This window comes from Takifugu flavidus, chromosome 7 (assembly GCF_003711565.1).
Source record: "Takifugu flavidus isolate HTHZ2018 chromosome 7, ASM371156v2, whole genome shotgun sequence".
In the NCBI taxonomy this organism is placed as follows: Eukaryota; Metazoa; Chordata; class Actinopteri; order Tetraodontiformes; family Tetraodontidae; genus Takifugu; species Takifugu flavidus.
Genome location: NC_079526.1, coordinates 9,611,504 through 9,627,456, shown reverse-complemented (window position 1 = coordinate 9,627,456; position 15,953 = coordinate 9,611,504). Strand labels below are relative to the sequence as shown.

Sequence of the window (15,953 nt, the reverse complement as noted above, 5' to 3'; positions counted from 1 at the left end):
GTTAGCAAGAAAATGCCAGGTTCAAATCCCCTGAGGCCAGGGGTTACAATATGTAGTTTGCGTGTTGTTCCTGTGTCTGTGTGGGTTCTCTCAAGGTACTCCAGTATCCTCCCACAGTCCAGACACATGCATTTGGAGGGTGAGTGAACTTGGTGAATGCGGGGACAAATGGATGTTGGTTCTATTTGCTAGTCCGATGTGCTGGTGACTCATCCAGGTTTCTTTTCATCACCTTTGGTTTTTGCATGAACACTTCAGAAAGGTTTCCCACACTCTCCTTTGAAGTTTAGCTCTCTTTTGTCTCATCACTGCAAACCTTTGGGTTCTTCTCTTTTCTCTTTTCAATGTGGCAAACAGCCGCGTTCCAAGAATCAGGAATACAATCCCGTCCTTATCCATCATTATTGATCTTGTTTAATTAACAATATTTACAGTGTGAAAGGAATCATCTCAAACTAAAGCAGGTACAGACAAGCACAGTAGTGCTCACCAGGTAGCCTGGTTACTGCTATTTGTAGCAAAAATGATGAGAAATCTGAAACTGATTGCAACATTCTGCCCTTTTGTTGGCAGAGTCTGGGAGTGTGATCATGCTGGATCACACTCTCTTTCAGTCTCATTGGGCCTTCGGCTGAGAACGGTTAACACTGGCTAAAGCAGCATCGCTGTCACTAAACTGTCAGCTGCAACAGAAAATTAAATTAGCAGGATTGATGAAGTAGCTGTTGAAATAATCCTCCCAGGAAAGGACCGAGTAGGCAGCTTTGGGTCCACATTTTGGCCCCATGACAACGCTGTGTCTGGAAGAAGATAGACAGCCCTGAACGCTTATGAAGTGTTGACTGCTAGCATTGTCTTGGCCAGCAATTCTTTGACTTCTTTATGACCAATCCAAGTAACGGAGACAATTGGCAGACCTATGTGGGACGCTTTGTGCAATAGAGGTTAACTGCACATGAGAAGCCAAAAAAGGACCCCTGAAAAACGAGGCAAGATGTAATGCAGCTTTTTATGCTCATTCTGGCCCTGTGATAGCTACGGTGGCATGGATTTGTATCCAAGCTACACTGAAAGAGCCACTGAATTGGATGGAGCTTTAAAGTGAAGCAAGAAAGCTCTGGAAAATCGGTCCTCAAAGGCACATTTCCACTGGAAGGCTTTCCCTTTAAGCTGTCAGTCCGAGGTGCTTGAAAATCCTATTATGCCACCAACTTATTGTAATTAAGAGGAAGAAGAGACATACAGATAAAAACACATTCATCAGACAAGAAAGATGCAACGATCCCTTTTGTTGTGCCGTGATTGGGGGCGAAAGAATCACCAAGCATCCAGATCAACCACATGTCCGTTGACATGTGAGTGATCTAAACAATCCAGTTTTTCTTTGTCTGCCTTTTTCTCCATTACTCGCAGGCATCACTTTAAAGAACCGTAATGGAAAATAGGTTTTATGGCTTTCAGATCAAAAAAATTGAGCCCTCAAAAGAAAATCTCAAGAAGGTAATGATCCTTCACCTCATCAACTTCTCAGCTAAAGCCTAAATGCATTTTTCACTGAAATCGTGCCCAAAGTTCAGTATAAAGTAGCTATATGAAGGGATTGTGAGCAGTGAGTCTGTATTCTGTCCATTATTTTCCTTATAATGGGCAGCTTGTGTGTTTTCCCTTGTGGCAATGAAGCGAAATGTTCAAACTCCTGTATTCTGAAATGCAAATAGCCTTAATGGAGTTCATATCTTGCTAACCATTTTCAAAATGAGAAGCATTGGGGTCTTTTTTTGTGATCAGGCTGCACAATCTGATTAAACATTTATTGTCAGGAAGGTCAAAGGCTCTTGCAGACTGCTTTTGTGTCGTTGCATCTGATACTGCCCTTTAACATCTTTGATCTCCATTGTCTGTCGCTTCGCCGTGAATCTGTCTTGTGTTACAGAGGAAGGGGTCAAAATATCAAGGGCCAGACTACTGAAGTAGGGCCGCTCCCCTTCAGTGCTCCTCCACACCTGCAGCAGCTGTGTTTCAGGGTCATCACTGATCCTCTGAGAGCTTGACTCTGGAGATTCTGCAGCTGGGACACAGATTCTCTGCATCCCCAATATTCAGTGGAGAACTGATTGTTATCATCATTTCAGGGCTTAAAGGTCTATGTTTGAAATCGTGGTTGAGATCCACCTACCAAGAATTGCTTTTAGATCTAGTGAATCATGTGAGCGACAGCAATACATTATAGTTTCCCTCTTGGTGCTCACTAAATGTTGAGCCATTGTCAGGGATCCTGCCATGTGTTGTGCCACAAAGGCCACAATCACACAAAAACTCATTTGTCATTACTTGTGAGTTGTGCCTAATTGATTCACATTTACGTGTGTGTGTGTGTGTGTGTGTGTGTGTGTGTGTGTGTGTGTGTGTGTGTGTGAAAGGAGGTGCTTGGCTGTGTATAATGTAGAGCGCTACGAGGGAGGGAGAACTGGCCCGTAATGAATTGGTGTTAATGAGCTGTTAACTCAGCTCGAACCCAAAGCACCATAGAACCCCCTACTGCTTCTGAGAAAAAAACAAACTTAAACAATGTCTTCACACACACACACACACACACACCACACACACACACACACACACACACACACACACACACAATGGAACCCACCTTTTAAATGAAATTTACATTTTTATTTCAACACCTCCTCCTCCTCCCTCTGCACATACAGATGTCACGTCAACTCTCACACTCACAGTACACATGTTCACTGTTACCACGTACATGTGTGAGCCTACAGACACCCACACATTTAATACTAGCACATACTTAGTCAATCAGTCTCTCACTTCCAGGCTAAAAAGCCTCAAAGCTCAGAGGCAGTAAATCTTCCTGGTGCACAGGAGTCAGATAACATTTGTGAATTTTTTTTTTTCCCTAATAGAGAATCGAGTTGAAAAGGCTTCACTGGCTTTCACAGAGGTCGTCCATATCACACTAACAGGAAAGAATTTATGCGAGATTGTGTGGCACTGATATTGTCCTGTGATGTATCGCTGATCATAAATAATGTAAGTTACATTTCATGCTAAAATCATTGCTCTCGATTTCTGAGCGAACACACTATTTCTCTGGAAACTGACCTATTCACCAAACATAAAAGTCCACATAAAACTTGTAAAAAATATATATCTTTATATATATATAAATATATATCTTTATCTTTATATATCTTTTTTTCATCTGTGTTGTCCATCAACTGCAAATGATCTAGTAATGGTAGTTCTAATAACCTAAAAGAAGCTACAGCAGGATAAACTTGTCTGAAGATCGGGACGTATTGGTTATATTTTACTTGGTAAAAAAAAAAGATGATAGTGTCTACCTGCCACCTGTGGAATTAAAGTGTACCCACACAAGGCTGACGATGGATAAATGAACACCACTGAAGATTAGGCTCAACACTGCATGTGTACTGAGTACCAAAACATGCAGTGTGTGTGTGTGTGTGTGTGTGTGTGTGTGTGTGTGTGTGTGTGTGTGTGTGTGTGTGTGTGTGTGTGTGTGTGATCTATATCAGTTCTGCATCCCCCTTGAAGTCTATTGACGCTAAGGAGCCAATTAACGGAGGATGCTAAGTCATTTTAAAGGCATTGCTGGAGACATGGAGGACGGAAGGGTGTTTTGGTAATGCCTGACAGTGCTCGTGCTTTATAGCTCACAGCTGGCCCAGGTGTTACCTACACAGGCAGCTACGCTATGCCTGCCTCACTAATGTCAGACCTAACAGGAGGCCACTTTGTGGTTTAGAACCAACTACAACGCAGTCTGTATTTTCTGTGAACATGTGTTAGACTGCAAGTGGACTCGAAGGAAAGACTGGACCGGTTGCCCTGCCTCAGAATTCACGTTGTTGTGGAATACAAGGGAAAAAACAGACTTTATAGGTTTCCCTTGCAAGGGTAGACAACTGTTTTACAGTCTGATGTTTACGGTCATCAAGACCACCAAATTTGTGTAGTTTTTACAGGGCTGCCTTTTTTTCTTGCCTCGTTTCTTCCCAGGCTTTGTTTTTTGTATTAGCATAAGCATTGAACATGTTTTTACTGTGGTATTTAAGACATGCTGTGATATGAGAAAGTCTGCAAGCTGGCTTTCTGCACTTTTGAAGTGGGGGGGGATTGTTGTTGTTGTTATTGCTGTGGTTTGTTCCATTAAAGACCAAATGTCAGTTTTAAAAGTCCCAATAAGTTTTACGGCACTTTACTAAGAGGTGGAGGATAGAACATGGCCTATTAAATGAGGGCTTTAATAAAACATCTTTATTATAATATCACGAGTGTTAGAATGTGAGGTAGAATAGATTTAGAATGTGGCAATAAAGGCCTTAAGCAGGATGGTGGAGCAGAGGAAGCATGCTGGTAATAAGGAGCACCATGGGGAAGAACAGATTAGTTCCGATGAGTTTGGAGGGTGTTTCTGCTGTGGTCCTTTAATTCACTGAGGCTAACATTCACTCTGGTCAGTCATATCTAATGTTACTGGATCCCTCCTGTCACAAAGGTATGAAACAAAGGTGTAGAACTCATTCAGGAGCTCCATTCTCTCCCCAGACCTGCTAATGAACATTGCAGACTGGTTCACCCTCAGCATTCTCTCCTACCTGCGGTTTCCAAGGAAGACAGTGATCCCCAAACAACGTCTTGTCTTTTACAAGTCTTTCATTCTAAAGAGCGCCCAAAGTCTTGTCTCCAGCGTAACAGGATATGGGATGTCCCGCTGAAACCGTTGCATGAGCCTGAGAAGAACATAGACAAAGAGATCACCTTAGATTCAATTTATTTTAAAAATGGCACATTTATTACTACAGGATAGATAGATAGATAGATAGATAGATAGATAGATAGATAGATAGATAGATAGATAGATAGATAGATAGATAGATAGATAGATAGATAGATAGATAGATAGATAGATAGATAGATAGATAGATAGATAGATAGATAGATAGATAGATGCTTTGATCTGTGCATGAATGTTTCTATTAGTGTCACTAAAACCCTCTGCAGGAAGAGACAGTAAGTTTCTCAGGATGTGGTTCTACTGGGGAATTTAGATTTTGAAAGCATTCTGCCAGCCACAGACCGTCTTTGTTTGCCATTAGTCCTTTTTTTCCTCTCAAATGCAGCGTTTTTGAATTCAGATGTGAAAACTTGCGCTACTTATCCTGGGCCTGGGTTGAAAGCAGCTAATGACATAACAACCCCTAGTTAATCTGATCAAAAAACACATGTAGCTAGAGCGATGGCAAAAGTGCAGCACAAGTTTAATAATGCTGATATATTACACCCTGTCACATTTTGGCACGTTAAAAGACATCGTACACACGCTCTGCCACAGGCTTGTCTTCCTATATGGGAAGGTGGGTGTGTGTGTATTTAGAGGGGAACCTTGGTTTGAACAAGCTGAAACATGACGCATAATTCCTCCGGCTTATCCTAGCAAACCACAATGAAGCGGCATTAATGATAAGCACCTGGATTCCCACAAGCTCCCAGTTAGGCCCAATTGGCAGTAACTGATAAAATTAGGATGAGGGTTAGACAGCCGGGCTCGGTGAATGAACCCTTTTCACATCGGGATGTGAAATAGAGAGATGAAGAGATCCTTTATACTGGCGCTGTGCTCACATGAGAGGAGACCACACGTTTGGGAGCAAATGTGATAGAAAGACAGAGGACAGTGTCTTTCCCAGACAACCCATGAGAATCCAATCCACTCCCACGCGTCTAGGCTTGTGCGAGGCCGCCGTACACACATGCTAACACGCCACACGCTACCATCCCCTCCTCATAACATCAGCCCCTTTGCTCCCTCAATCCCGGCCACACTCCATGCCGACTTTGATGCGATTCTTTCTTCTTTTTTTTTATCTCGATGTGTACGACAATAATCTTTTTCACCCTTCCTAAAGAGCGGGCCATGGGAAGAAAGGCCCCGCTCTTGAGCCCTCGCTTCGTCTTTTGCCTGAGACAAAATCGCTTCGCCGGGACCGCAGCGTAGTTCAACTGCAGCTGAAAGGAGACAACGACCAAATCCCTCTCATACACAACAAAACAACACTGTAGCCTTTTCAGTGTGACTGCCCACAAGGAAAGGGGTCTTTTCTGTCTGACAGAAGCCGACACTGTGTCGATCTATCCGTCCAACCCTCACAGATGTTGACACTGTTTGTAGCGGGTTAAGATGCCCTCTAAAGACCATTGTTCCCCTTGTATCTTCTGTGTTATTGAGTTTTTCCTCTCTTTCTCGGCCATGGCCGGAGATAGAGAGCGGAAAAGTGGTGAAAGACCTCCGGATGGCAGTCAGCGCTCCGGGGGGCCTTTCTGCCCAGGGAGACCCCGGCAATGGGCTTCATTGTGGATAGCAGCAGGCAGCCGCGCAGCGCTGCATGCTGAAAGTATTGTGTTGCTGGATAGACTGAGTCCCTCTCCAGAACAGGGTCAAAGGTTAGCCCCCATGTGAGCTGCTCCGTACCTGCCCTGCTCTGTCTCCCCTTTCTTCCCAATCTGGGGAAGCCAGTATAGACACATGCATACAATAGAAACCAGTCAACGCTGCTAAGAAGAGTCTCAAGATTGAGAGGTAGCAGAGCGGAGCGTCTAATTCGATGCACTCACCACTTTCCAATGAACAGCTAATTCAATTAACGGGCCCACGAGAGCGCGTCAGGTCACAGCCTCATCCCAACTCTACATTAGGCTGTGTCTCAGCACAAAATCTTATCGCAAGCGCACAGCCCAAACCTTTTGATGACATCTCAACTTTCAGCCGTGTTGATGCGGGAGTCAAAAGCCAGTGTGTGAGCACAGGTGACTCAGGCTGCGCATGTGTGGATATGAGTGTGGGCGCTCTACTGCATGGTGAAAGAGTGTGTCAAACATTTGCATCTACACTCAGCTAAATCCCGCACTTATCGCTGCATCTCGACGCCTGTGCGCACCAGAGGAATGCTTGCTCTCATGCCTCTTTCACCATCAGCAGCCTCAAACACAAACACATGGCTCAGTGATATTCTTGCTTTCTTAAAAACACTTTCTTCATTTGATTTTTACATCATTTAAATTGCTTTCCTTCTAAGGTCCTGAGGCCATGTTTCCAGCCTCATATTTATAATATATTCTGGTATTAGTTTGACACAGTGATGGCAGAGGATTTGGGCCAGACATCATCCACTGCTGGGTTCTGTCAGTAATGATGTATGAGGGTGGGGGAGCATCTCTGACCTCAGATCACCAGTACATTAACCCTCTTCTGAGGCGAGGCCAGCGTGGCTCTTAAACCCTGACCCCTCGTCCCTTCACACCGCCGCAGGGGGTCCGTGGATGCCCGTTCTTGCCTCCAGACTCTGCAAGATACCACATTGTCTTGCCCTGAACTATTGTGTGCAGTGTTAAAAATGTGCAGCCTATGTCTGCTCCTTCTCGTGCCTGTTTTTGTGGAATGAGTCGGCCTGGGGACGTATTGCCCGCTTTAAGTGTTATCGGGGGGCGGGGGAGCTTGACCAAGAGCTGCAGGTAGCTTTCATGGCTTCCTGGCAGGTCTTCTTCTTCACACAATGTCCTCCAGGGAAAAAAAGAAATGTTGTCTTCTTCAGGGTGTCAACGGTGGGGCACCTGATGGGAGATGTGTTGATGCATAACTCGATTATGCTCTATAGGATGGATGACGTGTTGGCAGAGGGCCAGTCAGAGGCACCCAGGGAGGTACTGATTTGTCTTCTTAACCTCTCTTCAGGAGGCAGCAATTAGTAGTAGTAATTGGTGAATTAGCCATGTTGCTACATTCAATTTTGGTTGGGCAGAGAGGCAAAGTGAGGCAAGAGAGGCAAATGGGTGAGTCTCCTCTTTATCATCATTTCTTTGTGTTTTGTGGCATAATTGTGGTGTTAAATGTGACTTCATCATTTCAGTTAGAGGGGAAGGAACGTGAATTAAGGCCTGTAGTTTAAATTCAGATTATGAAATACAATCACTTAAAAGTCATATTCCCTGGAATAATAGTATTTAAAATGGTGTCCACACAGTTTGAGATGGAGAACAGCCTTTAAAGCAACTGCCAAATGTTAATTAAAACCTTTAAATGTGATTAAACCTCAAATCTGCTTAATCTAATGAAAAATTAATCAAGGCAACATTTAGAAACACTGCCCATAAAGTCCTTCCACAGGTCTGCTATATAAGTTGGTAAAGTTGTAACCAAGCTTTTGACCTCTCTCTTTGACTTTCGACACTTTATTGTTTATTATTAGATTGCATAAATTCCCAGCTCTTATCTAGACCAATACAAAAGTCCCTCCTGCAATAAAGCACCACGGAATCATGATGCTAGCACCTTAATGCTGTACATAACTTCACCCTCTATTTCCATCAATCCAACCTCGGCCATTGTGGCTGGTTCAGGAAAGCTCAGTTTGCTTCAGTGATTAAAAAAAATAATTTATTACTTTTACTTGTGGATCTCAAGTCATAATGATACAGGACTCATTTTACTGTTAACACGAACACTTAAAAATATCCTCAAATATTATATATAGTTTAATTAATTAAAACATGTTGCGCTTGGTTGACATTTTAAAGTGTCCACTTTAGTTAATTGTGTTCCATCATGTCAGAACAGAGAGCGCTCTGAGAGTGTGGCTGCACCTGGTCCGGCCAGGCAGAACACGTCAGCACGTGGAGCTGACGTCAGTATCAGGAAGGGAGAACAGAGAGAGGCCTTTCCTCCAGACTGGCATGTTTGTGGACGTGTTACTGTTGAAAAGCATCAAAAAGATAATTCAGCGTCTGCTCCCTGTGAGAGCTTGTTCTGCACATCTGAAGCATCCACTCGAGTCTGTGAAGCTCGGCGACCTCTGGCCTGTCATGCACTGTGGATTTAGCCTGACGTATTCAAGGTGTTACCATCTGTGCCCGTCATCCCAACCCCCTACCTCCATGTTTCTCTCTGTGGACAAGTCCTCTGTGTCCAGGCCCGCTGGCCTGGAAAAGTTGCTTACAGTGGACTGTTTGTTTGGCTTTGTAAATGTCTCAGGCTCAGAGAAAGGATGAACACAGAAGTAGCGAGGGCTCCTGGAGGACACTGCGCTCCCCCTTTGGCGGGCCATAGGGATGTGATTCTCTGCACCTATGAGTTAACTTGTAACCCAGTGACCTTTGACCCCACGCGCACCTCAGCACAACAAAAGCTCAATCCAAACTTAACTTGTTGGATTGTACTGGTGCGACTGCCTCAGGCAACCAATAACTTTCACACCATCATGACCGAACCTTCAGAACGATGCAGAAAACAGGGGAAAAAAAGGGAAGCCCGAACTGAAACACTTTTATTTTACACTTTTTAGCACCTGAAGAGCGACAACGGATTTACCCTCACAAAGCAGCTTGGACTGAAAGTTAAATGTGTTTTCCTGATGGAAATGATCAGCGGGTGATGCCAACATCTCGGAGCTGAGAGGTTTCAAGCGGCCGCGACATCTGTGAAACTCAAAGGAATTAGCTCAAAATTGAAAAGGGATCTTTTTATGTAATGCGCACAGCATGTTCCTTGTGGTGGAAGAGAAGATATTTAAACAATCCTTGTTGGTTTTCTAGAAGATTTCATCAACAAAGTTTTACATGTGGACGACTGAGGGAATTGTTTCTAATAATGGTTAAAATTGTACAAAATAAATTCAAAGTAATTCCTCATACCTGGCGTAGAGGATTAAAGTGGCCTAAAATGGATGCATTCAAGAATATACCTGTTTCTATCAGTTGGACGTGCGTGTGCATGAGTAGCCGGACTTTCCGCCCCAAGCATTGCAGGGCTTGGGTGAATCCTGGGGTGAGTGACATTTCTCCTGAGTCAAGTGCACCTGACGTAAAATGATATTTCTTTAAAAGTTCCAGAAATTTAAGAAGCTGTTTCAGCCATTTGTGTGCCTGAAGGGCCCCTCAAAGCAGCTGCAGCAGTCATGATGTCAGCCTGCTGATGTCAGACTGACAGTGGAGGAATTTTGTTGAATTCGTATTCTCACTGTGGTTGGAACCATTTCTGGAAATCAACATCTAAACCAATCAAACAATTTCTCAAAGCATAAACAGATGATGTGGCTGGATGTCATCTAGGAGAGATGTGTCACTCTTTACTAATAAACATAAACAAAATGTGCTGGAACAAATATTCATGTTTATCGTTCTTTTTCCAGAGAAAGGTGTTTGATATGACGTGCTAATAAACAACAAACTGTGCTCTGTGGTACAAAACGAGGAGCATCATTTACACCTTGATTGACCACAAACACTCATCAGTCTTGACCAGTGAAAGAGTTCGGAATGATCTCTGTCAGTGGTGAAACAGCCCCACCTAGTGGTCAAAGTCAGCACAAACTGCTGCCAAAGAAGAATGTGTGGTAATTACTGTGCAATACTGCCATCTACAGGTCACTGCATGTCCCAATGATAAATGTACTTAAGAGGTTATTACAGATTATTGAGATAAATACGATTTGTAATCACTTTTCTGTGAACTGCGTGTTGTTTTAATGATTTTATTTATCAAGTTTTTTGTTCCAAGCAGGCAGTGAAGTGAAAATACTTACTTCAAGTGATCCTATTTATGCAAGTATATTACAAAAAAATTACAGACATGATTATCCATCAGTGTACTATAAAATAATCTACCTATAAATGACGGAAAGACAATGTCGTTTTATTGCTTTGACTTTCGATTAAGTACGTATTAAGTATACAAACACTGTAAATATGTTGTGTTATATGTCACCATCTCGATACCTTTTATGTCAGTATCATATAACCTCAATGTACATACACACATATGCAGTATACATACATAGATATACACTTAGAGTTCAGTTTCTCCCTTAGGTCATAACCCCCATCCCTCTCAATGTCTGAATGTTATCTGGCAACTAAGGATTTCTTGCTTGAATATTAGCTGTGCAGTTTGTAAAGCCACCAGATCAGTCAGCTTCAGTAGTTTAGACTTTAAGAATAGTGAATGTGCAGGTGTAATGAAGTTAGTCTGTGAGAGTAAAGGACTGAAAGTCTCAGCTGTTCCCCTCAGCAGGATTTCTGGGACGTTAAGATTAGTAGTATGTAATCCTTATTTTAACAGGGTTTACTTGAGAATTGAAGGGTCAAAAGCATTTCTGGCGTCTTCTCTAAGAACAAAAGCAGTTACATGTCCAGAATGAAAAGAAACATGCATCAGATGTGAAGCCCACAAACTGAGCTTTCCTGGGGAATTGTTGTATTTAAAATTTTGAAGCTTGTGATGATGCAGCATCCTAGGTGTGATATCCATGAGGCGTAAACGTTTTCTCACAGTGCTTCACACTGACTTTGTGAGGAGACAAAGCCTGTTTGAAACATCATACCTGTTATTGTTGCTCTGACCTATTGTGTGCTGTTTAAAACTGGGCCATTATAGCGTCTCCTCCCAGAAGCAGCTTCCACGGTGATGCGTTTGCTTCCCTCACCATGACCAACACAACACCTGGTTCTGCAACTGTGCACCCTCAAATATGGGCTGTTGTTTCTTTCACCTGCTTGTTGTACTCCTCTTTGGATCCGTATTTGTGGGTAAGGTCAGTTAAAATTTGTTAAATTTGAAGTCTGAGGATTTTTATGTTATTAAAGGTGACATTTTGTTAGATGAAACATTAATTTTTTTTAAAAAAGGGTCTTCAAGGGAAGGAGCTGCAGCCTCTGGCATTTTGGAGCAAGGTCACATTTATACTGAAATTAATATTTGTGTAATCATGTCATCACAAAAATTCTTCTTTTAAGGGTCCTCAGGCAACAGCAGTGGGACAGAAAACAGCACTAGGGCAAGGAATTCATCCCTGACTGATGCTGAAGAGTCCTTGAGACCCCCAAATATACTGACTGCTTCTCATCTCCCTTCTCTCAGAGATCTGCTGTCAGACAAGAAAGTCACAGGTTGTTCTATTCTACAATACGATCGGGAACTTAGCAGAGAGCGACAGGAACTGCTCTGAGACGGTTTAAAACAAGTTTGAAAGTTAGTTTGTTGCGTTTTAGTTTGCCAGGTTTGTACAAAAATATCAGAATCATAAAGCATCTAAATTTTTAGTCGGCCTGCACGGCTGCTTCTCTTATTTCTGTGCTTCACGAATGTACAGTTTCCGGCCACAAGGTGGCAGAAAAGAACAAAGTACCTGTTGAGTTCAATCTTTATTCGGTAGTTTAAGTAAGCAAAAATGGTGTTTTAATCATGTATTTAATGTATTGCTAATTCAACCAGACTTATTTCTCTTTTTTATGTAGTGTACTTAGCACTTCATGTTTCTCTTACCGGCCCAAGTGATCTTCTTGACCCTGAGCTTCTTATTTCAACATTGCAAAAGGTAAATAGGTTAACCAAATCCATTCTATTTTGTGTTTTAATGATTAATAAGCAGTCATTTTATTTTAAAGACTGTGATTTCACACAGTTGCTCCATGCTATCAGGGTGTTGGGTGGGGTTTTAGATAAGCCCGGCCATAAACTGAAACTAATAATTGTGGAAAACAGTGTGTCAGCTAGGTACACATGATTATGTGCGGCCATGGATATTTGAGGTTGAAGGGAACTAAAACAACAAACACACCTTCAAACTGATCAATGTTTACTCAGTTTAAAGGTCAAAATCCAAAAGCTGATATGCTGTGGCCAGATTTACCTATTATTTGGGGGGAACCCAACAATGGTCAATCATTGAGGTGACTGTCTGAACTGAGTGGAATTCCAAGTTTTGAATAAAGATCAGACATGTGGATTAAAGGATTATAGTCTCAACAGGGGAGGGGGGTCATGAGTGAAAAGCATTACTGAAGAAGTCAAGGATAATTGGAGTGTTGTGTAGGCCTACAACTCCAGAGGGGTTTAAAGTCTGGATGATAGAAAGCTTGTTTTGAACTCTCTTTTATTCATTTATTCGTTTCTTTCCTTCCCCCAAAGAAACAGGGAATCTACAACACTGCAGAGGGGCCAGGACCCTTTTCAATGAGAGTCGTGGGAATTAAAAGAGTGAACCCCTAAACTTGCTTGTTGGACCAGGTTGGAATCTCCTAGAATCTTCACAAATAAATGGCTACTCTTAATTCGTCGTATTTGGGCGTTCTTATTGACAAAGATTTGTGTCGAGTTATTCATTAAAGATGACGTCCATGCGGTCCCGTTAAAACGTCTGTCAGTTATATACAGGAGACTCCGCCCACTTTAGGGAGCAACCAATAGCAGCAGACGCCGTGCCTCCCTCTCTGGTCTACGATTGGTGCGTTTGGTAGCCTCCAGGAAGTTTTTTTACACGCACACGTCGGTCACGAAGGTTGTAGTACACAGCACGCTGAAATTATTGGCCGCAAATGCGCAGGGATGGCGGACTCCCAGGAGGACACGCAGCCCGAAGAAGAACGAGAGTTTCAAAAGACAATAGCTTTGATTGGAGGTAAAGAGAAGATTTATTTGGTGAGCGATTGTTGTAAAGATAAAGAGGTGGACGGAGGTGACGCTGGGATACTGCAGGAGTTCATCGGTGAAATGTTTCCTGGCAGCAACGCCAAGCTCCTCGCCACTCCGGCCAGCGGTCACCGCGATCCTGGAGATGGAACCCAGACGAGCTGTGATTCACCTCCGACAGCGAGGCTTGAGGATTTGGAATTGAAAGCCAGCCTGCAAGACGAATCCACGGAGAATGGGGGACGAGGAGCGCGCAACGGCAGCGCTCGGAGCCGAGTGACAAGGAGCGCGAGCATGTACAGTTCAAAGCGAACCATAGACTACCCTGTGATCATATTCATTTTCAGGCAGACCTTTCTGAGCCAAAATACCAACCGGGTCTGCTTAAAAGAGATTTTAAAAGACGTAAGGGCGCGCACAAAACATGCCAGAATCGCCCGACCAGCTTTGATTGGATTAATACGCACCAGAGAGGAGAGCGCCGAGACGCACCAGTGTGCGCAACTTGTGGAGCGCCTTCTGCGCTCTGTGTTCCACAACCATTCACCAGAGACAATGTGGGTCGGCTGTTTCATTCCGAAGACAGAAGTCAAAACGCTCTGCATCAAGAAAAACGTCTGCAGGGTTATTTACTCGTCTCAAACAGCAGGTGTAACAGCGTCCACATTTCTATGATTATCAGGCTGTTTTACAAGATCCCGAGCAAAAACGTGTTTTACTTCCCGAAATGTGATTTCTGTAAATTCTGAAGGATCACTGATCTAAGTCAGGAGGGTAGAAATTTGTCAACATGAAGTTTGAACCTTGGCGTGTTTAAACAGGTCACAATGGACGTGCATCATGAGATTAGAGCCTTATTGATATTATTAAAGACTAAAAAGAAATTGTGGCAATAACGATCATAAATACATTTTACAAAATGAAGAAACTGTAACGTCGACAATATTTTTGAATAGTTTTTTTCTTCAAAGACAATAAATACGGTGTAAATTAAGGCCATCTTGCAAAACTGTAGTGTTTTGTTTAAGTGCTCTCCAGGTCAAGCCATGATATTCACAAGACCACATTTCTCTTCACATGCATAGTCCCAAAGACTCCAAAAAACAAAGGGAGCATTCATGGAACAGTTGAGCCCATGAATAAACTGCCAAATTGTTAAACACTTGTAATTGCCTTTCAGATAATGCCCAGGATAGGGGGGAGTCGGTTTTCTGGCCATGTTTGTCCTGGCCAAGGGGGAGAGGACCCAGATTCCAAGCCAACAATTCATCAGCTAGCCGGGATAGAGGTACCAACACAAGAGGGTCAATCCAGTTGGCAGTGAACTTGACATTGACATTCTTATCAGATTAATGTCAGGAAATTGGATTAAAGCAAACTGTAAAGCTAAAAGACATCCATGCAATGGGTGGGAAAAAACATAATTCAAGGCTGTTGGATATGGTAGATGCCAACCCACCACAAAATCTTTGGAACTTTTGATTTTAACCATGTGTTGTACTTTTAAAAAGATGTAAATTGTTTTGCTTTTTGAGTTTTACATATCCTTTTTGAGTATACTCCTACATAAACATGTAGATGTGGCCAACTTCAGTGGTACTAATGACTCATTTTGTCTTTAGATGATGGAGAATGTATAGAGGAAAGCATTCCTCTTAACACAAAGTCCATGGCAAGTGGCTGTCGTGCAGACGGAGCGTCAGCTGGAGGAGACAGTTGATGACCGGACAGCAACTGGGGCGTAGGCGACTCTCTGTAAACATACGACATCAGCACTACAGGGCAAATTTTAAAAAAATGTTTGCTTCTGTTTTGATCATTCTTCCCTTGACAATTCCTGCCTTGTCAGGTTTATCACAGTGTCAGATCTGGATTCACCATCATATTTAAGCTAGTCGTTATTTTAGGACAAAGCGGTTGTTAGTGAATGTGAACTAACATGTGTTTGTAGGCTTACTGGATCAAGGCTAAACAGGACATTAGATCAACAGAAGGTTCAATTCAATACTTGTGGCTATGTAGTCTTTTATTCTTTAGGACCTAGAAAGTTTTACTCATTCAAATAAAATACAAGTTATATTTCTTATTTAATTTCATTGCTTTCATCTTTGTACAAATCTGCCAAATGCCTCCAATAAACACTTTTAAGCTTGAAACGTTCTGAAAAGTCTATTCTCTTATCAAGCCTATATGAATGATATAAAGACTTAATGCCTATACTGTCCTTTAACCAAAACCAATAAATTTATGCATCAAATAACTATTTTAGAATTACAGTAAGGCGATTAAAATGGTGTAGCGGGACCTGCAAGCAGTTATCCTGTCTGTTTTGTCAAAGCTAAGCTAAATGGATTTATAGAATAAATGAATATTTGTATTGAAATTTTGAATTATTTAACCCTTCAGAAAGATCTGATGACAATCCTTCACACCCAACATTACATAGTGA

The 15,953-nt window shown here is 42.5% G+C and overlaps 1 protein-coding gene across 2 annotated transcripts; it reads left to right on the top strand.

Annotated features, from left to right (window-relative positions):
* The first annotated feature begins 13,344 nt into the window (after positions 1–13,344).
* On the top strand, positions 13,345–15,660 carry LOC130529202 (uncharacterized). Of its 2 annotated transcripts, none has more exons than XM_057039200.1 (3): positions 13,345–13,493; positions 14,685–14,792; positions 15,127–15,660. In XM_057039200.1, the coding sequence occupies exons 1-3, from the start codon at positions 13,421–13,423 to the stop codon at positions 15,222–15,224; spliced, it is 279 nt and encodes a 92-aa protein (XP_056895180.1). In that variant the 5' UTR covers positions 13,345–13,420; the 3' UTR covers positions 15,225–15,660. The 2 variants fall into 2 exon arrangements, with proteins under 2 accessions (XP_056895180.1, XP_056895179.1); XM_057039199.1 differs by having other exon boundaries at positions 13,350–14,153.
* Positions 15,661–15,953: the final 293 nt, after the last annotated feature.

Excerpts from the sequence above, each read along its gene's own strand:
- LOC130529202 (XM_057039199.1), top strand. The coding sequence starts at position 13,421 with ATGGCGGACTCCCAGGAGGACACGCAGCCCGAAGAAGAACGAGAGTTT. Across the intron at positions 14,154-14,684 it reads TTACTCGTCTCAAACAGCAG|ATAATGCCCAGGATAGGGGG; the intron begins GTGTAACAGCGT and ends ATTGCCTTTCAG. Across the intron at positions 14,793-15,126 it reads ATCAGCTAGCCGGGATAGAG|ATGATGGAGAATGTATAGAG; the intron begins GTACCAACACAA and ends TTTTGTCTTTAG.